The sequence below is a fragment of the Scyliorhinus torazame genome, chromosome 17 (assembly GCF_047496885.1).
Source record: "Scyliorhinus torazame isolate Kashiwa2021f chromosome 17, sScyTor2.1, whole genome shotgun sequence".
Taxonomy (NCBI): Eukaryota; Metazoa; Chordata; class Chondrichthyes; order Carcharhiniformes; family Scyliorhinidae; genus Scyliorhinus; species Scyliorhinus torazame.
This window is the reverse complement of record NC_092723.1, coordinates 11,422,325-11,443,577: the sequence shown is the minus strand read 5'-3', so window position 1 is coordinate 11,443,577 and position 21,253 is coordinate 11,422,325. Positions and strand designations below refer to the sequence as shown.

At 45.2% G+C, this 21,253-nt stretch overlaps 1 protein-coding gene across 3 annotated transcripts in view; it reads right to left on the bottom strand.

Moving 5' to 3' along the window:
- The window catches only part of LOC140393712 (AMP deaminase 2-like), a 160,999-nt gene that overhangs the window by 16,419 nt on the left and 123,327 nt on the right, over positions 1–21,253 (bottom strand). For all 3 annotated transcript variants that reach the window (XM_072480025.1, XM_072480023.1, XM_072480026.1), the window contains exons 11-15: positions 10,983–11,114; positions 8,983–9,146; positions 7,640–7,766; positions 2,780–2,943; positions 908–1,028 (exon numbers count right to left, since the gene is read on the bottom strand). In XM_072480025.1, coding sequence (XP_072336126.1) covers positions 908–1,028; positions 2,780–2,943; positions 7,640–7,766; positions 8,983–9,146; positions 10,983–11,114 — 708 coding nt within the window. The remainder of the gene's footprint in view (positions 1–907; positions 1,029–2,779; positions 2,944–7,639; positions 7,767–8,982; positions 9,147–10,982; positions 11,115–21,253) is intronic.

Sequence of the window (21,253 nt, the reverse complement as noted above, 5' to 3'; positions counted from 1 at the left end):
TAAAAGAGGGCAACATATGAGTTTCATCTTGTACTTATCCAGACACTGCCTGGTAGAATTTACAGTGCTGGGCTGAAAGGCCTTAGCTACTTTTGCCTTCCCTAATACAGAGACACTATAACGAATGAAGAGCTTGTCGTACGAGGAACGGTTGAGATCTCTGGGTCTATACTTGTTGGAGTTTAGAAGGATGAGGGGGGGGGGGGGGGGGGATCTTATTGAAACTTACAGGATACTGCGAGGCCTGGATAGAGTGGATGTGGAGAGGATGTTTCCACTTGCAGGAAAAACTAGAACCAGAGGACACCATCTCAGACTAAAGGGACGATCCTTTAAAACAGAGATGAGGAGGAATTTCTTCAGCAAGAGGGTGGTGAATCTGTGGAACTCTTTGCCGCAGAAGGATATGGAGGTCAATTCACTGAGTGTCATTAGGACAGAGATAGATAGGTTCTTGATTAATAAGGGATCAGGGGTTATGGGTAAAAGGCAGGAGAATGGGGATGATAAAATATCAGCCATGATTGAATGGCGGAGCAGACTCAATGGGCCGAGTGGCCTAATTCTGCGCCTATGTCTTATGGTCTTAAACCAACTATACAAATTTGTAATGCATGAAAAGGCCCAGGCACTTAGTAGGAGCAACAGAAGCCTATTTTCAAGTTTTGAGCAGGGGCATAACATAGGGATGCTCCAACACTTTGCTTTACGCAACCTTTGCATATGAGAAGATGCTTGGCACAGACTGAGTATGTCACCACATGAAACCTATGTTTGTAACTTCTATAAAAAGTCCATTGGCTGCACTTTAGAGAAGGTATCTTATATAAAACCCAGCTTTCTAGTTCAAATGTCACATCTTTTCAAAAGACCTTAGATAAATCTTAGGTGGTGCATTTGTTCATACCTTTCGGAGCAGAAGACCATGGGAAATATTCTGAGAAAGCATGAACCCGGATATGAGATGGTGGATAGGACCAGCCTCTCCACAATGTGGCCGCAAAACAAACGTATTGAATCCCCTCTTCCTGGAAAAGCAAATAGCAACAATGGTCACAGCTCTGTCCCAACATACTTCTAAATTCACACATTCTTCACTCAGAAGTTTAAGGTTTGAACTCACAAATGCATTTATATTTGGAGGGTGGGCTTTACTGTGCAATCCGCTGCGAGAAGGTGTCTCGCCATTGGCCGGTGGCAGGGTCTTCTGGCCCCGCCGTTGTCAACGGGGTTTCCCATTGAACGTACCCCTCGCCGCTGGGAAATCTCACCGGGGCGTTCTGTCGGCAGGACCAGAAGATACTGCCGACGGGAATGACTGGAAAATTCCAGCCATAGAGTGAGACGATGCAAGATTGGAGGGGTACAGGCAGCACGGTGGTTAGCATAGCAGCCTCATGGCGGGTTTGAAATCGGCTCTGGGTCACTGTCCGTGTGGAGTTAGCACATTCTCCCCGTGTTTGCGTGGGTTTCGCCCCCACAACCTAAAGATGTGCAGGGTCGGTGGATTGGCCACGCTAAATTGCCCCTTAATTGGAAAAAATGAATTGGGCAGCCTAAATTTAAGAAAAAAAATATATTTATCTCTTAAAAATTAAAAGTGCTTGTAAGATTTCTTTTTTGATTCACTAAATGGCTATATTTTGATTAATGAAACAGAAGTTCAAAATCATGATCTCGGTAGCACTGTGGTTAGCAATGTTGCTTCACAGCACCAGGGACCCGGGTTCGATTCCCGGTCTGTGCGGAGCCTGAACGTTCTCCCTGTTTGCGTGGGTTTCCTCCCACAAGTCCCAAAAGACGTGCTTGTTAGGTGAATTGGACATTCTGAATTCTCTCTCAGTGTACCTGAACAGGCACCGGAATGTGGCGACTGGGGGCTTTTCACAGTAACTTCATTGCAGTGTTAATGTAAGCCTACATGTGACACTAATAAGAGATTATTCATAAAGATCTTCTATGCTGCATTTGTTTTTATTACTGTTGACTATAGTGGAGTCAATTTTTTAAATTTAAAGTGAAATTCTATCAAAAAAACAAAGTAAAGTCACAGGTAATATATGTCCCTCCACCAAATATCAAATCAGTTTGGGTCATTCATCAGGGGAAGAAAAAATTATTTTATAAAAGGTGGATACTCGCGAGAAAATTTCATGGAGTCAGTTACAGTTCATAGGTCATAGAATTTACAGTGCAGAAGGAGGCCATTCGGCCCATCGAGTCTGCACCGGCTCTTGGAAAGAGCACCCTACGCAAGGTCAACACCTCCACCCTATCCCCATAACCCAGTTACCCCACCCCACACTAAGGGCAATTTTGGACACTAAGGGCAATTTATCACGGCCAATCCACCTAACCTGCACATCTTTGGACTGTGGGAGGAAACCGGAGCACCCGGAAGAAACCCACACACACACGGGGAGGATGTGCAGACTCCGCACAGAGTGACCCAAGCGGAATCAAACCTGGGACCCTGGAGCTGTAGCCAATTGTGCTATCCACAATGCTACCGTGCTGCCCACGCAAAGTTGGTCGCAAAGTGAATTTTTAAAATTTGTTTTAAGGTGTGGGGTCAACATGGAAAAGGAGGAAAGGTGATAATCAGGATTCAATGTATGGAGCTTCTGTCAGAGCCAGAACAGTGATATCCAAGCTTATTCCCACTGACTGAGAAACATTATAATAAATGGTGCAGAGGAGTTCTTTAAAGAGGATTCCCTTTAACATTCTGGAGACACTTAAAGGTAAGCTACGGAATGATTGGAAATCAAGCCCATACTTGCGGAGATGATTGAGGACTGTCATGTTCGCATACATGTAGTAAAGGTAATAAGCATAGGGCGGGTTATCATCTTCTGTCCAATTCACAGGTAATGGGCTGTCCGATTTAAAGATGTGGTTTTCTGGCTTGGACTCATCATCAACACTATCGAAGCCCACAACCTGTAAAAGCAGACAATTTCATTCATTGCACGCATTCTTCCAAGTCATTCTCCTTAAAAGCTATTGAAGACAGCACTGGGAATCCTGCAGCACACTGCAAGATAGCCGCATGCCGTTGAATTTATCCCTCAATTCGCAGATCATGGGCATAGCCACAGGGGAATGCGCCAAGCTAACCTCAGTGCTCCATGGAGAGAGGAATTTATAAATTGCACCGAGCGCTGCCCTCAGCCACATTAAAGCTGTTAATTCAACAGCAGTGGAAGGGTTTGAATTATTAAAAAGATCTTCTTTGCTGCATTTGTTTTTTTGTCCATCTGATAAGGAATAACATGCAAGGGTTGAGGAATTAAAAACCCAACATTGTAAAAAGGTTTTTTAAAAAAATATATATTTTAATCAAAATTTTTGGCCAACCATAACAGTACATTGTGTATCTTTTACACAGTAATATAACAATATAAATAACAATGGCCAGTTTTTTTTAAACAAGAAATAAATAATATATAATCAACATCAAAATTAAAAAACAAAACAAAACTAAATGGCAACTGCCTTGTCCAAAATAAATACTCTCCAAAAATACAATTCAGCAGTCCAGAATACAATTACCTATAACAACAACCTATACATATTATACTTATACACTAACATCCCGGAGAGTCCTTCTGGTCTCCCCCCCCCCCCCCTGGGTTGCTGCTGCTGTCTTCTTCTTTTCCATTCCCTCTATCTTTCTGTGAGGTATTCGACGAACGTGAACCCTTGAGCCGATCCCCTTAGGGCGAACTTAATCCGTTCCAGCTTTATAAACCCTGCCATGTCATTTATCCAGGTCTCCACACCCGGGGGCTTGGCTTCCTTCCACATCAACAGTATCCTGCGCCGGGCTACTAGGGACGCAAAGGCCAAAACATCAGCCTCTTTCGCCTCCTGCACTCCCGGCTCTTCTGCAACCCCGAATATAGCCAACCCCCAGTTTGGTTCGACCTGGGCCCCCACCACCTTCGAAAGCACCTTTGTCATCCCCACCCAAAACCCCCGTAGTGCCGGACATGACCAGAACATGTGGGTGTGATTCGCTGGGCTTCTCGAGCATCTCGCACACCTATCCTCTACTCCAAAAAATTTACTGAGCCGTGCTCCAGTCATATGCGCCCTGTGTAACACCTTAAATTGTATCAGGCTTCGCCTGGCACACGAGGACGATGAGTTTACCCTACTTAGGGCATCAGCCCACAGCCCCTCCTCAATCTCCTCCCCCAGCTCTTCTTCCCATTTCCCTTTCAGCTCATCTACCATAATCTCCCCCTCGTCCCTCATTTCCCTATATATGTCTGATACCTTACCGTCCCCCACCCATGTCTTCGAGATCACTCTATCCTGCACCTCCTGCGTCGGGAGCTGCGGGAATTCCCTCACCTGTTGCCTCGCAAAAGCCCTCAGTTGCATATACCGGAATGCATGCCCTTGGGGCAACCCATATTTTTCGGTCAGCGCTCCCAGACTTGCAAACGTCCCATCTACAAACAGATCTCTCAATTGTGTTACTCCTGTTCTTTGCCATGTTCCAAATCCCCCATCCATTCTCCCCGGAGCAAACCTATGGTTATTTCTTATCGGGGACCACACCGAGGCTCCCGTCTTTCCCCTATGCCGTCTCCACTGCCCCCAAATTTTCAGAGTAGCCACCACCACCGGGCTTGTGGTGTATTTCTTCGGTGAGAACGGCAACGGCGCCGTCACCATAGCTTATAGGCTAGTCCCCCTGCAGGACGCCCTCTCCACTCTCTTCCACGCCGCTCCCTCCTCTTCTCCCATCCACTTACTCACCATTGAGATATTGGCGGCCCAGTAGTACTCACTTAGGCTCGGTAGTGCCAGCCCCCCCCTATCCCTACTACGCTGCAAAAAATCCCTTCCTCACTCTCGGGATCTTCCCGGCCCACACAAAACTCATGATACTCTTCTCAATCCTTTTGAAAAAAGCCTTCGTGATCACCACCGGGAGACACTGAAACACAAAGAGGAATCTCGGGAGGACCACCATTTTAACCGCCTGCACCCTCCCTGCCCATGACAGGGATACCATGTCCCATCTCTTGAAGTCCTCCTCCATCTGTTCCACCAACCGCGTTAAATTTAACCTATGCAATGTACCCCAATTCTTGGCTATCTGGATCCCCAAGTAGCGAAAGTCCCTTGTTACCTTCCTCAGCGGTAAGTCCTCTATTTCTCTGCTCTGCTCCCCTGGATGCACCACAAACAATTCACTTTTCCCCATGTTCAGTTTATATCCTGAAAATTCTCCAAACTCCCCAAGTATCCGCATTATCTCTGGCATCCCCTCCGCCGGGTCCGCCACATACAACAACAAATCGTCCGCATACAGAGATACCCGGTGTTCTTCTCCTCCCCTGAGTACTCCCCTCCACTTCCTGGAACCCCTCAATGCTATTGCCAGGGGCTCAATCGCCAGTGCAAACAATAATGGGGACAGAGGACATCCCTGCCTCGTCCCTCTATGGAGCCGAAAATACGCAGACCCCCGTCCATTCGTGACCACGCTCGCCATCGGGGCCCTATACAGCAGCTGTACCCATCTAATATACTCATCTCCAAAGCCAAATCTCCTCAACACCTCCCACAAATAATCCCACTCCACTCTATCAAATGCTTTCTCGGCATCCATCGCCACCACTATCTCCGCTTCCCCCTCTGGTGGGGGCATCATCATTACCCCTAGCAGCCTCCGTATATTTGTATTCAGCTGTCTCCCCTTCACAAACCCAGTTTGGTCCTCATGGACCACCCCTGGGACACAATCCTCTATCCTCATTGCCATTACCTTGGCCAGAATCTTAGCGTCTACGTTCAGGAGGGAAATAGGCCTATAGGACCTGCATTGCAGCGGGTCTTTTTCCTTCTTTAGGAGAAGCGATATCGTTGCCTCTGACGTAGTCGGGGGCAGCTGTCCCCTTTCCCTCGCCTCATTAAAGGTTCACATCAGTAGCGGGGTGAGCAAGTCCACATATTTCCTGTAAAATTCAACTGGGAATCCATCCCGTCCCGGGGCTTTCCCCGCCTGCATGCTCCTAATTCCTTTTACTACTTCCTCCATTTCGATCTGTGCTCCCAGTCCCACCCTCTCCTGCTCCTCCACCTTAGGAAATTCCAGCTGATCCAGAAAGCACATCATTCTCTCCTTCCCTTCCGGGGGCTGAGCTTCATATAATCTTTCATAGAATGCCTTGAACACTCCATTCACTCTCCGCTCCCCGCTCCATCTCTCCCTCCTCATCCCTCACTCCCCCTATTTCCCTCGCTGCTCCCCTTTTCCTCAATTGGTGGGCCAGCAACCTGCTCGCCTTCTCCCCATATTCGTACTGTACACCCTGTGCCTTCCTCCACTGTGCCTCTGCAGTACCCGTTATCAGCAAGTCAAATTCTACGTGTAGCCTTTGCCTTTCCCTGTACAGTCCCTCCTCCGGTGCCTCCGCATATTGCCTGTCCACCCTCAGAAGTTCTTGCAGCAACCGCTCCCGTTCCCTACTCTCCTGCTTTCCTTTATGTGCCCTGATTGATATCAGCTCCCCTCTAACCACTGCCTTCAGCGCCTCCCAAACCACTCCCACCTGGACCTCCCCATTATCATTGCGTTCCAAGTACTTTTCAATACACCCCCTCACCCTTAGACACACACCCTCATCCGCCATTAGTCCCATGTCCATTCTCCAGGGTGGACGCCGTTCTTTTTCCTCCCCTATCTCCAAGCCCATCCAGTGTGGAGCGTGATCCGAAATAGCTATAGCCGTATACTCCGTCCCCCTCACCTTCGGGATCAACGCCCTTCCCAAAACAAAAAAGTCTATTCGCGAATAAACTTTGTGGACATAGGAGAAAAACGAAAACTCCTTACTCCTAGGTCTGCTTAATCTCCATGGGTCTACTCCTCCCATCTGCTCCATAAAGTCTTTAAGCACCTTGGCTGCTACCGGCCTCCTTCCAGTCCTGGACCTCGATCTGTCCAGCCCTGGTTCCAGCACCGTGTTAGTAAAAAGGTTTTTTTAATCCATTGTAGCATCTACATGATCCCTCCCCAAAACGTTCAACTCATTCTGCTAAGAGCACAGAATTGCAGGTTAATTTCCCCACTGATAGTCAAGTTCAGTTGATTATTTCTTGAACTTAACTCCCTGATATTTAGCAGCTGTTTACATGACATGAACTAAACATGATTAGAGTAGCCTGATCAAAGTGACTTTGAGAGCATGCAACACAGAGATTCAAGTAGCTCCAGAAGAGGAGTGAGATAATGTAGGTTTCTCTCTTTTGACAGAATTTTAATTCTTACTTAATTCTTAACACTTAATTCTTACGAAGCAAATAAAATCAAAATGCAAAAAAGGCAGAATTTTGGAACTGTGAAATATAAAACAGTGATAACAATGTTTCAACTCACAACTCAAACTGAAGCAACTTGATGTTTCTTTTTGAGAGAATGCTCCAGCCTTGGGTTATGTAGCAGAAATAATAGCAATGACTGAAATCTAGGTTGGGTATTACAATTCCCTGCCTCAATCATTGTCCCTGCCTCAATGATTGTCAAGTGGCACAAGCCGTAGCTTCCATTCTAGAGCCAAGTCATTCGCACAAAGTCACTCTCCTCCCACTTGAGTTACATATTCAATATACTCACGTGCTGAAGGAACAGGTGAAGCTCTGGGTGACTGCGTGGATTAATTGTCGCTTCAAAGATGGGAATAAAAATGTTCTCCAGCATGTCTTGGAAATTGCTCAGCTGTTTCTTTGTGCGGAAGACATCACTAAATGCAATTGAATACGAAGTTGAATAGCTCATTATAGCAATTCTACAGCATCCGTTACCTCAACAGAGCAGAGCGGATTTCCAGCAAGTCCTGAAAGGTTTACTTCAATGTTTTGCAGAATCACATGCTTATTAATGGTTCTAAACTATTTTTAAAAAGTCCCTTGTGCTGAAACATATACAGCAATTCTTATTTTTAAAAAAATTTTAGAGTACCCAATTAATTTTTTCCAATTGAGGGGCAATTTAGCTCAGCCAATCCACCTACCCTGCACATCTTTGGGTTGTGGGGGCGAAACCTATGCAAATACAGGGAGAATGTGCAAACTCCACACGGACAGTGACCCAGAGCCGGGATCGAACCTGGGACCTCGGCGCCGTGAGGCTGCAGTGCTACCCACTGCGCCAGCGAGCAATTCTTATTCTTGATCATGTTATGAATAGTTTACACATTAGTGGTTTTCTCAATGGGAAGTTGAAATAATAGATTGATTAGCTCTTAATAATAATAATAATAATAATCACTTATTATCACAAGTAGACTTCAATGAAGTTACTGTGAAAAGCCCCTAGTCACCACATTCCAGCGCCTGTTCGGGGAGGCCGGTACGGGAATTGAACCCGCGCTGCTGGCATTGTTCTGCATTACAAGCCAGCTGTTTATTTCTTTAGGGTTCATCTGGGTTTGCTTTGCATTACAGCATGCAGACTGCAGTAACTCGCCAAACTACTAAGCCTAAATAAGCATTTTTCCTCGGATGGTGATGTCTAGCACGAGAAGACATAGCTTTAAAATTGAGGGGAGATAGATATAAGACAGATGTCAGAGGTAGGTTCTTTACTCAGAGAGTAGTAAGGGAGTGGAATGCCCTGCCTGCAACAGTAGTGGACTCGCCAAAACTAAGGGCATTCAAATGGTCATTGGATAGACATATGGACGATAAGGGAATAGTGCAGATGGGGTTTAGTGGTTTCACAGGTCGGCACAACATCGAGGGCTGAAGGGCCTGTACTGCGCTGTAATGTTCTATAAAGACTGTGTGTACAACAACTGAGGGCAGAGTTGAATATCAGGTGTGCCATATAAGCCAACTAAAATGTTTTGCCCACATTCAATTTCACCCCCGTCAAGTTTGGGCAATGCCTTGATTTAAGATGAAAGATAAGCTGGAGCTTAAGTAACTTGTGGCTTTACAGCACATGCTAATACTTACAAAAGCCGTGGTACCTGCACCAACCAGCACACATTGTTGGAGTAGACTTTGTGTTTCACCGCCCACTTTGCCAACCGATCCCATTCATCTCGGGAGCGGCCATATATAGACAAGCGCAGCTCAGCATTCTGGTACTTACTTTCTTCAAGATCTTCCATCACTTCCTGTGAGGTACAAGAAAAAGAATTGGCAGCTGTCTTGTTACAATTCTGAATATTTTTCAAAGCAGATGTTTTCTTCCCTTCCCTTTCTTCAAGAGTTTCCAGCACAACCCACCACCCCAGATCCTCCACACTCAGGCTGCACTGATCCTGTTAAAAATGTTGGCCGAATGTTTCTGGGCATTTATTGCCCATCCCCAATTGCCTTTGAGAAGGTGTTGGTGAGCTGCCTACTTGAACCGCTGCAGTTCCTGTGGTTAAGCTACTCCCACACAGTTGTTAGGGAGGGATTTTCAGTAGAGTACTTTTGTAACCAATCAAATTTCAATTGCACATTTGCTGGTTTGTGCTGCTTGAAACAGAGGGCTCCGAATTTCGGAAAGGGCCGCTGTTGACCCACTAGGAGATTAGTCCAAAACCAGAGTACCAAGATCTGTTAAACTCAGCAATTTAAATTTCATGACATAAAACAAGGATATGGATTTAACCTTCATATGTGGGTCAAAGGCTGCATGGTATACAGCCATATGGCCCACAAAGACAAAAGCTTGAGCACGTCTGCACGACTCAAAAATCACGGGGAGGTTGTAGCATAGCGGTACTGTCACTGGACTAGTAATTCAGACACCCAGGGTAATGCTTTGGGGAACCTGGGTCCAAATCCCACCTTGGCACATGGTGAAATTTGAATTCAATAGAATGAATGAATTAAAAAAAAATCCAACATCGACCAAGGCCTCTTCCATATGTTAGTATAAAGCACAGATGAACAGTTTGCCCATCATTGTCATCTCTGTTCAGCATAGGCATTGAGATTTAACACCCCCCTCTTCAGCGAGAACATGGAAGATTTCCTTGAGATCATTGTGAAAATTCAGGTAATTTATACATTATAGCCGTGCTTTTAATTTCAATAGGAAATATAAGTGGTGGCAGCATTGTGCTGGAGTCAAGCACATTATACACCACAGAATGGCAAGACGATGGTTTGTCATGTGACTATCCATGTATTAATGTCACAACCTCTATCACAAGAAGCTGCTCAATGATAGTGCCCAGTTACTCTCCTGCAGCTGGGTAGAGGAAAATCAATCGGTTGCCCATGTTCATGGTGTGTAACAAGCACGGTAGCGCAGTGGTCAGCACTGTTGCCTCACAGCGCCAGGGACCCGGGTTCAATTCCCGGCTTGGGTCACTGTCTGTGCGGAGCCTGCACGTTCTCCCCGTGTCTGCGTGGGTTTCCTCCGGGTGCTCCGGTTTCCTCCCACGAGTCCCAAAAGAAGTGCTGTTGGGGGAATTGGACATTCTGAATTCTCCCTCTGTGTACCCAAACAGGCACCGGAATGTGGCGACTGGGGGCTTTTCACAGTAACTTCATTGCAGTGTTAATGTAAGCCTACTTGTGACAATAAAAGGTTATTATTATGAATCATAGAATTTACAGAGCAGGAGGAGGCCATTCGGCCCATTGTGTCTGCCCCACCCCTTCAAAAGAGCACCTTACCTAAGGCCACGCCTCCACCCTATCCCCATAACCCCACCTAACCTTTGGGACACTAAGGGCAATTTAGCATGGCCAATCCACCTAACCTGCACATCTTTGGGGTGTGGGAGGAAACCGGAGCATCCGGAGGAAACCCACGCAGACACGGGGAGAACGTGCTGACTCGGCACAGACAGTCACCCGAGGCCGGGATTGAACTCGGGTCCCTGGAGCTGTGAGGCAGCAGTGCTAACCACTGTGCCACCATACCGCACTTTTATTTAACAAGGGAGAAAGTATTAAACAAAGAAAAAAAAAACACAACCCACAAAACGTCCACGGCTCTTTAAAGTCACCTTTATAATGTGACCAAAATATTTGCCTTCAATGCAATTATCGGTCTTGATGAAAATCTCACGAAGAATCGATTCACCAATTGGGTTGTACTTGGCATTGAATTTATCAAACCGATGAAAAGTATTTCGATCCTAGAACAGAAAATTAACATTTAGGAAATCAAAACTCTTGACTTTTTAAATCAAGGACAGATCGACACCAATCACTCCACAATCCCTCCCTACCCACTCATACAGTTTCCAACCTCAGTTGCATTAAGCTACAAATCAACAATTGACTACACTGTGGCCCATGGAATGAAATAATGCAGATAATTAGCAATGGAATAATCATCACTGATGGTTTCCTGTTACTGCCTTAAGGGCAGCTCAGAAAAGTGGTAAGGAGATCTGCCTGACTTGTCAGCTGAGGAAGTGCACAGCCTGGTCAGAAAACAAAAACAGACAAACCAAGGAGTTCAGAAGCAAAGAAATTGTGGAATTTAAGTTTGGGGCGTGGTGTAGCCCAATTAAACTTCACCACCAGACTAAAGAACTGACTTTGTATCTTGGGTTTAATTTTGTGGCTTTTTGTGCATGTTCAAGAGATTGCAAAAGGTATTGCGCGAGATTGAAACTCACTCATGAACACATTAACTTGCAGAGGTAAAATTTGGCCCCTTATCTCACCAGCCTGGAAAATACAATTTATTCGTAATATTGGCTACTGTGCAGAATAGGATAAGCACCAGTAACCATGGAAGAGATGTTTTAATAGATGACGGCGTTTCAACAGAGGACGATGCTTTTCCCATTACAGTTAAAAATGGAAAATCATTAAAACACAGAAAAGGTGTTGGCCCTGGATTCCTGGGGGACACAAAGTACACTGGAAAATGGCTGCTTTACTACATCTGCCAACTTAGGACAGTTGGCAATCTTGAGGGGCAAGTTAAATTTGCCCAAATTAGCAAAGGATGACCAAGAACTGGATAAAGGATAAAATGAAAATAAATTAGCAAGAAATATATGTACATTGTAAGAACTTCTACAAGTTTGCAAAAAGAAAGAGGTCAGCCAAAGCAAACAGGTTCTTTAGCGGCAGAAACAGGAGATGTTACAATTAGGAAATTACAATAAGGAAATGGCAACAGAGATGTTCAACAAATATTTTGACCCATTTTTCACAATAGAAGACAAAACACTAAGGAACTAACTAAAAGCCATTAATATTAGTAAAAAGTACAAGAGAACTTAACAGGGTTATAAGCTGGCAAATTCTCTGTGATGTAGACCACGATGCTCAGGGTTTTTGAAGTGGAGATGCCGGCGTTGGACTGGGGTGAGCACAGTACGAAGTCTTACAACACCAGATTAAAGTCCAACAGGTTTGTTTCGATGTCACTAGCTTTCAGAGGTGAACCTGAGGAAGGAGCAGCGCTCCGAAAGCTAGTGACATCGAAACACACCTGTTGGACTTTAACCTGGTGTTGTAAGACTTCGTACAGGGTTTTTGAAGATGCAGCTACAGAAATTACATATATATTCATTTTTGATTTTAATTCCTTAAATTCTCGAACAATCCCACAGATTGGGAGGTAGCAAATGTAACCCTACTACTTAAGAAAGGAGGGAGATTAAAAAAAACATGGAACTACAGACTAAGTTTGACATTGGTAGAAGGAGAAATGCTAGAATCCATTAAGGACATGGTAACATGATTCGGCAGAGTTAACATGGTTTATGAAAGAAAAATTGTTTGACAAATCTATTAAAAGGTTTTTCTTTTTTTTGCAGCTTAGCCAAGGTGCTCCTTCCCAGTGACAAGCCTGGGTTAAAGGAAAGAGAATCCTAGATAGGAGATTTAGTAACTGTGGGGAGGCAGAAACCCAACTGCCTTGCCACCGCAAGGTTGCAACTGTGGGATATCGAGAGTGCAATCTGGAATTGCGGCTGACACTGGGTGGGTCGGAAGCCTCACCTCCCTCCCTCTCCTGATCCCTGGATACTTGCTGGGATGCTACCGCCCCGATTGCCTGCTCGTCGCAGGGCTCAGAAACTTTAGGAACAACTTCAGGACCAAATAAAACCCAACCAGCACCATCTCTTTTGCAAATGGTTTATGGGGTCAGAAAGCCTACTCACACTTGTCAGCTGGTAATACTAACTTACTTAACTGTGAAATAGCTTGACTATATCTCACAGAACAGCATCTGTAAGATTCAATTTTAGTTTTTAAATACATTACCCCGAATTCCCAGATTTTTAAAATGATCCCCACCAGTTTTAATGGACTTTAATTGATAATTGGTCGACTTATGAACTTGTAAGTTGTTTGCAAATCGCGCTTCCTGCCTTTTCTTATCCAGCACATCAAAATATCAAGCCAAAGACTAGGATTTTAAATTGCTTGGGTGGACGCACACCCCACGCGAAAGCACGTGAAATCGTGCGGGGAGACGCCTGCCGTGTGTCCAATCTCATCCCGCACTCGGGCAGTATTTTGGTCGGCGGGCATGAGGGAGCGTGGGAAGCACGGCCAACGATCAAATAGACAATTTAGCCCATCAAGGGGCCAATTGAACACAATTTTATGGTTGGCAGATGGACCGTTTGGCCAGGTGACCTTTACGTTTTAGGTGCAACCTTGATCCAGGGTGGGGTGAAATGCCGGAGCTGAAATAAAATTTTAAAAGATGTCGGGGGATAGAGGTTTGTGTTTGAACACACTCTGCGGGGTGACACGGTGGCACAGTGGTTAGCACTGCGGCCTCATGGCACCGAGGTCCCAGGTTCGATCCCGGCTATGGGTCACTGTCCGTGTGGAGTTTGCACATTCTCCCCATGTTTGGGTGGGTTTCGCCCCCACAACCCAAAGGTGTACAGGGTCAGTGGATTGGCCACGCTCAATTGCCACTTGATTGGAAAAAAATGAATTGGGTACTCTAAATTTAAAAATGGTTTGAAAAAAAAATGTAAATAAAAGAATACTCTTTGCATACTTTTTCCATTGCAAATTATTTTTTTTAAAAAACAGGTTAGCAGCTCCCCAAGATAGCACCACAGCAGCCGGCCCCCGAGGAAGCACTTTAAAAGTGCTAGCCTGCATCCTCCATTTTCCTGACAATGCTCTCCCCAGCAGCGCTGAGCTTCTCCCAGCATGGGCTGCCTGATCAATTGGCCAGCCAGTGTGAAATCGCCTTTTGCAGCTGACCACAGCAGTGAGTGAGTTTCACGCTCACTTCCAAGCCAGACGAATGCACGGACAAAATATTCAGGCCATCGAAATAATGATGATATTTTTTGATATATCTAGTCTGCTGCCTATGTGGTGTTATAACAAGAGGGGTTTCCATTTAACCCTTCAAATCCATATTCAGACACTCCTCTTATTTCTCTTCCAGGTTTTTCTAAGTGTTTCTGTTTGATTAAGATAGCAACGTAGGAGATATGAACAGCAGTAGACCATTCAATCTGTTGAACCTGCTCCACTCTTCAAACATGTCCAGGCCAATCATCGACCTCTACATCATTTTTCCTTAGTCTCCCATATCGCTTGAAGTCATTATTCTCCAGAAATGTATCAACTTCTTTCTTGAACACGTTCAGTGATTGAGCTTCCACAACCCTTTGGTGTCGGGAATTCCAATGATCCACCACAGCAATGATGAAAAGATTCCTCCTCATCTAATTATTGAGTGGCCTGCCCCTTATTCTGAAATTGTCTCTCCCTAGTTCTAGACTAATCAGCCAGGGGAAACAACCCATCAACGTCTACCTTATCTCATCCTGTAAGAATTTTGTAAATTTCAATGGGGGGGGGTCACCTCTCACTGTAGATTACAGGCCCAGTCTGGTCAACCTTTTCTCACAAGACAATCGAGTTACTCTGGTGAACCTCCACTCTCTCTATGACATGCATATCCTTCCTTGGGTAAGGAGGCCAAAACTGCGCACAGTAATCCAGCTGTAGTCTCGCCAAGGTTCTAAACAACTGCACCAAGACATCTTTACTCCCGAATAATGGGCAAGGTCAGATTTGTTTTGAATCTCACCTGCACCCATGCAAGGAATGAAATGTTTGTCATTATTTTCCCCCCATTACCAGAATTTAATATCCAGAAGTATAGACTGAGAAATTGCAGGCCTTGCGATCTATTAACTTCAGTCGCGACTTCAGTTACTAGTGGAGATACAGCACCTTAACAACTGCTGTTAGTCACATCCATCCTGGCCACAAGACAATCTACATATATTACTGGAGCAAACTTTGCCCCCATTCCTTTTCAACCATTTTAACTCAGTAGCATTTATTCTCCTCATACTTTCCGTGAGAAAGAGGAAATCTCTCAAATTAAAAAAGTTTAAGAAAACGGCTTCACCTCATGTAAGGAAGCAACGATGACAGCTACTAACATTAGCTGTCGCTCGGTGTTAGCCCTAACAAAGGAGGCAGAATCTGACTATTTGAAGCTCCTGCAAAGTCAACAGTCAGTAGACACCGGCAGAATGACTGATCATTCATGCACAAATAAATGGCGAGTCAGCGAGAGGTATTTACAGAGCTCAATGTCTTAGTACTAAATACTTGACAAACAGGGAAACATATCAAAACCATGAGGGCCTGAAGCACATCAATACCACTGTACAGAAACATTTCTCTCCCCCCCCCCCTGTACAGAAGGCGGCTTTGTCTCAATTTCTTCACTGTTTTGTTAATTAGGTCCCTCTTCTCTGATCCTTTGTACATTTCTTCATGGTTTGTGAGCTTACTCTCCTTTGATCCCTTGTGCAATCACTGTTCTCCAAATGGACGTGTGTCCCAGTTCCAATGCATTCCTCTTTGCAGCAGATACAACATACATGAGAGCAGTATGGGTTATTTGCTTTTAGAATTCCCCCGAGTGCCCCTTAAAACGCTTCAGCTATAATTGGAGTGACAACCTTTGTGGGGAATTTGTAACAAGAATTTGACATTATGATGATGGGATGGCAGGCCTGGAGGACAAACTTAGATCATCGCAAGTTAAGCAAAGAGGCAAAATTCACAGTGGAGGAGATATTGGGATTGCTATTAAGTTGTTGGAAATTTAAGAAATGCCATCTGTCTTTCATATTATATAATACACACATGTTACAGGGCAGAGCTTTTAGCATGGTAGTACTTGGCATCAGTACTCCAACAAAGTGATTCAATGAGCAAGAATCCACCTCCAAATGGGAGAGGATCCAAGCTCAGCTGTGTTAACAGAGACAAGTGGAAATACGGCCATCTCAGGCCATCACTATCTCTGTAGCCTCTAGGCAGCTCCTTGAAAGTCTGAGAGAATGTCACAGACTACTTCCAAACCAGCTCAGCTGAGCAATGCAACACATTGGTGGCTCAATTTTATTTCAACTATGAGTGCATTTCTAAGGAATAAAATGAACATTGAAAATGTTGAATAGCTCATGTATCATGGGCTTTTAGAAACACACATCAGTTATCCAACCTGAATAGCATCTGCACTGTTCAGCAGCCACTTTGTTCATTCCGACAATAGTGGCTAAGAATGTGAGAATGGTCAATAAAATTAGTGCTCCTACAATAACTAATACTTACAAACTTAGAACTTATTTCCTAATATGAAATTAATTTTGCAGCAGATTCAGGAAATGACAAGTTATCACATAAGCACTGTGGTTAGCACGTCTGCCTCACAGTGTCAGGGACCCAGGTTCAATTCCAGCCTTGGGTGAACATGTGGAGTTTGCACGTTCTCACCATGTCTGCGTGGGTTTCCTCCGGGCGCTCCAGTTTCATCCCACAGTCCTAAGATGTGCGGGCTAGGTGGATTGGCCATGCTAAATTGTCCTTTGGTGTCCAAAAGGCTAGGTAGGTTTACGGGGGAGTGGGCCTAGTTAGGGTGCTCTTTCAGATGGTAGGTGCAGGCTCGATGGGCCGAATGGCCTTCTTCTGCAGTTTAGGGGTTCTATGAATCTATGAACTGCCTATTAAGCATCACGGTACACCTTTAATTAAAACTCTGTAAATCAGGATCTCTGCAAAATGAGTAATTGTTCTCTGCAATGTTGGGCAGTCCAGGCAAACTAATGAACAAATCTCCTAGGCAGCTAAAATGATCAAGTGCTCAAAAGATTTAGTCAGTTGTAAGAAAGTAAAATAACCGATGAATGAATGTGAACAGCCAAGATTCATGGTGCAAGACGCCACCAAGGTTAGAAAGGTTAAAAGACACTGGGTGGATTTATTGATTGTTTGTCAATGTCAATTCCAGTGAGCAAAGGGGGGGGGGGGGGGGAGGAGGAAGAGAGAGAGAGAGAGAGAGAGAGAGAGAGAGAGAGAGAGAGAGAGAGAGAGTTCAGACGATCAAAATAAACGTGCTGCCCAGATATCTCTTCCTACTAAGATCCATCCCGATCTACATCCCCAAGGCCTTTTTCAACTACAACAAAATCCAGAGGAGAGCTAGCCCACCCAAACCTACAATTCTACCACTGGGCAGCGACAACGGAAAGAGTGAGGGGATGGGTAAAGGAGCCACAGTGCGCGCGGAATAGGCCTCCTGCAAGGGGACCTCTCTCCGGGCCCTCGCCACGGCGGCACTCCCATCCCCGCCCAAGAAACACCCCAGCCCAGTGGTGATAGCCACCCTCCCAACGTGGAACCAACTACGGCAGCAATTCAGACTGACCGAAACGTCAAACAAAGCCCCAATCTGCAATAACCACAGGTTCACACCAGCACTCACTGCCGCCACCTTCAGGACGGGGGGACATTGACAGTCAAGGACCTATACACTGACGGTAGGGTCACAACACTTGAAGAACTGACTCAGATTTTCCAACCAGCTAAAGGCAACAAACTCAGATACTGGAAGCTTAAAAACTTCCTACGGAAGGAGACAAGGACGTATCCGCGACCACCACGACAGACACTATTAGAAGAGCTACTGGCATCCTAGGCAGAGGAAACTGTAGACATGTACGAACGACTGCGAGAGAGGGCCGACACCAAACTGGACAAGACAAGGAGGAAATGGGAGGAAGACTTGGGGTTCGAAATAGGGTGGGGATTCTGGAGCGAAGCACTGCACAGGATCAACTCTACCTCCACATGGGTTAGCCCTGTTGCCTCACGGCGCCGAGGTCCCAGGTTCGATCCCGGCTCTGGGTCACTGTCCATATGGAGTTTGCACATTCTCCCCATGTTTGCGTGGGTTTCGCCCCCCACGACCCAAAGGTGTGCAAGCTAGCTGGATTGGCCACGCTAAATTGCCCCTTAATTGGAAAAAATGAATTGGGTACTCTAAATTTATTTTTAAAAACTCTAGGCTCAACCTAGCGCAGCTAAAAGTGGTACACAGAGTCCACTTGACCAGAACCCGAATGGGCGCCCATTTTGAGGGGTCCGCCCTCACCACCCCTCAAAAATAGGAGTTGAAAATACCCCCCCCCCCATTGTTTTAAAACAGGAATAAGTAAATAGATGGTTTAAAGTTTCAACATCCTAAGTGGAAGAAAAACAATTTAAACATTTTTAGGTTCTGGAGAAGGCGAGTTGGAGACAGAATAAGATGACTCATGATTTTAAAATACACTGTTAATTTGAGAAGAAAATAAATGAGGAATGGCATATCTGTAGCTCAAAAGTGAATTAAGTTCATTGACCAAATTAATATTGTTAAACCAAAGGACAGAGGGTGGTGCGTGCCTGGGACGCGTTGCCAGGGGAGGTTGTGGAAGCAGATACATTAATGGCGTTTAAAAGGCATCTCGGCAAATACAGGGATAGGATGGGTATAGAGGGATACGGCACTAGGAAGTGCTGATGGTTTTGGTCAAGGGTGGTATCATGACCGGTACAGGCTTGGAGGGCCGAAGGGCCTGCTCCTGTGCTGTATTGTTCTTTGACAGAATGATTGCGACAGAGGTTCGGGGTTAGGTGTCAGAGAAGATTTTTTTTTTCTTGAATCATGCCTACTGGTACAAGGTAGAACTGCCAGAACATTTGGGAGCATGGCTCAGATAGCATAAGCTGAGTGGATCATGAGGGTTTGTGACAAAAATATAGTAGTAATATTACGATAGCACAGTGGTTAGCACTGTTGCTTCACAGCACCAAGGACCCGGGTTCAATTCCCGGCTTGCATCACTGCTGTGCGGAGTCTGCAGGTTCTCCCCGTGTCTGCGTGGGTTTCCTCCGGGTGATCCGGTTTCCCCCCACAAGTCCCGAAAGACATGCCTGTCAGGTGAATTAGATATTCTGAATTCTCCCTCGGTGTATCCGAACAGGCGCCAGAGTGTGGCGACTAGGGGATTTTCACAGTAACTTGATTGCAGCGTTAATGTAAGCCTACTTGTGAGGGGCTGGTTTAGCACAGGGCTAAATAGCTGGCTTTGAAAGCAGACCAAGGCAGGCCAGCAGCACGGTTCAATTCCCGTACCAGCCTCCCCGAACAGGCGCCGGAATGTGGCGACCAGGGGCTTTTCACAATAACTTCATTTGAAACCTACTCGTGACAATAAGCGATTTTCATTTCATTTCAAATAATTCAAGGACAAGAGTTCCAGAGCCAAGCATTACCAGGATTACCAGCGCAGCATCCATGTTAAAATCTATACTCTGGAGGAAAAAAATAACCTCAAGCAAATACCACACCTCCGTACTCATCTATTGACTCTTAATATTTCAGCAGGTTGCTTTAGGTTTTTTATTATCCATTACTTTATCAGAGTTACAAAGCTGTATTTCCTGTTCTCTTGCTTCAGCCGTTAGGGACAGCACCACAGCTGGCTTGGTTGGGACTAATTAACTTCGGCCCATAAGAGCATGGTGCACATTGATATGTTGGGACAACCGACTTGAAATTGATAATTAACAATCAACCTTTTCTTCACTTCTACTGCCCTTCCTTTACAAACTCAATCATTGCTTGCCATTTTTCAATTACATCACTAATTTACTCCACCTCGTTATTCACTTCCAACAACTAAACATGGTACTACGTGCACATTTCTAGTGAGAGGCTGCAAGCCAAAGCAAACCCCTCTCAGATGCGGTATAAATTACAGCCCTCCTCTTATGTGATTCACGCTTACTTTGCGACAAATCGTAGATGCTCCAAAATCTAAACTGACTTGACCATTGAGCCACAACCCAAGCAGCAATGAAGCAGAGTGGGATGAAGAGTACAGGAAAAATAATAGGCAGAATAACATGAAGCAAACATGGTCAAGGGACTGAAAAATAACAGGAATTCAAAAGCGATTATGACAATGGGATAGGAACAGGGAGAAAGGAAGATATAATAGGTTGCAGCTTTTCATTCACACATAATCATAATTATATTAAGGAAAAGGGTTAACCTTTCACACTGAAGTAAATAGCAAAGGGAAGTCTGAGTGGTTCATAAGACATGTATTCAGTATGACAGCAGTATTTACACAGGGCCTGTTGCACATCTCAGGGTCCTCACTCCTTCCTGTCAGCTGACCTGTTTACTCGTGCTGGTTTCACAGAATTTACAGTGCAGAAGGAGGCCATTCGCCCATCGAGTGTGCACCAGCTCTTGGAAAGAGCACCCTACCCAAGGTCAACACCTCCACCCTATCCCCGTAACCCAGTAACCCCACCCAACACTAAGGGCAATTTTGGACACGAAGGGCAATTTATCATGGCCAATCCACCTAACCTGCACATCTTTGGACTGTGGGAGGAAACGGAGCACCCGGAGGAAACCCACGCACACACGGGGAGGACGTGCAGACTCCGCACAGACAGTGACCCAAGCCGGAATCGAACCTGGGACCCTGGAGCTGTGAAGCAATTGTGCTATCCACAAGGCGACCGTGCTGCCCCCTGGGTTAACTCAGCCCAATCAGCACTAGGGAACTATCATCCCCAGCTCGATGAGTCCCATGCAGGGTTATAACACCCACTCTCCTGATGAACCAGCACACTCAGCTCAAAGATAAATCATGATTTATCACAGCTCAAGGCGAACATTTAAGCTCTCACTTCTACAGCTAGGACACTTCGTAAATCCCTGTTAAAAAACATATCAAAGATTTTAAAATTCCAAACCCACTTTGTATTTTATTCCAGGAGGGTGAATGCGCACAATCCTACTGGGAACGTTTTACTCAATGAGGTACCCGAAAATGGAAAAAGAGACATCTAATATTGATTTAAAATATCAGCAGATCATTTCAATTAGAACAAAGGCCAGCATATGTTTGACAGTAAAACTGGAATTTTCATCTTGTAGCTTTCAGCAATGAAATTTTGA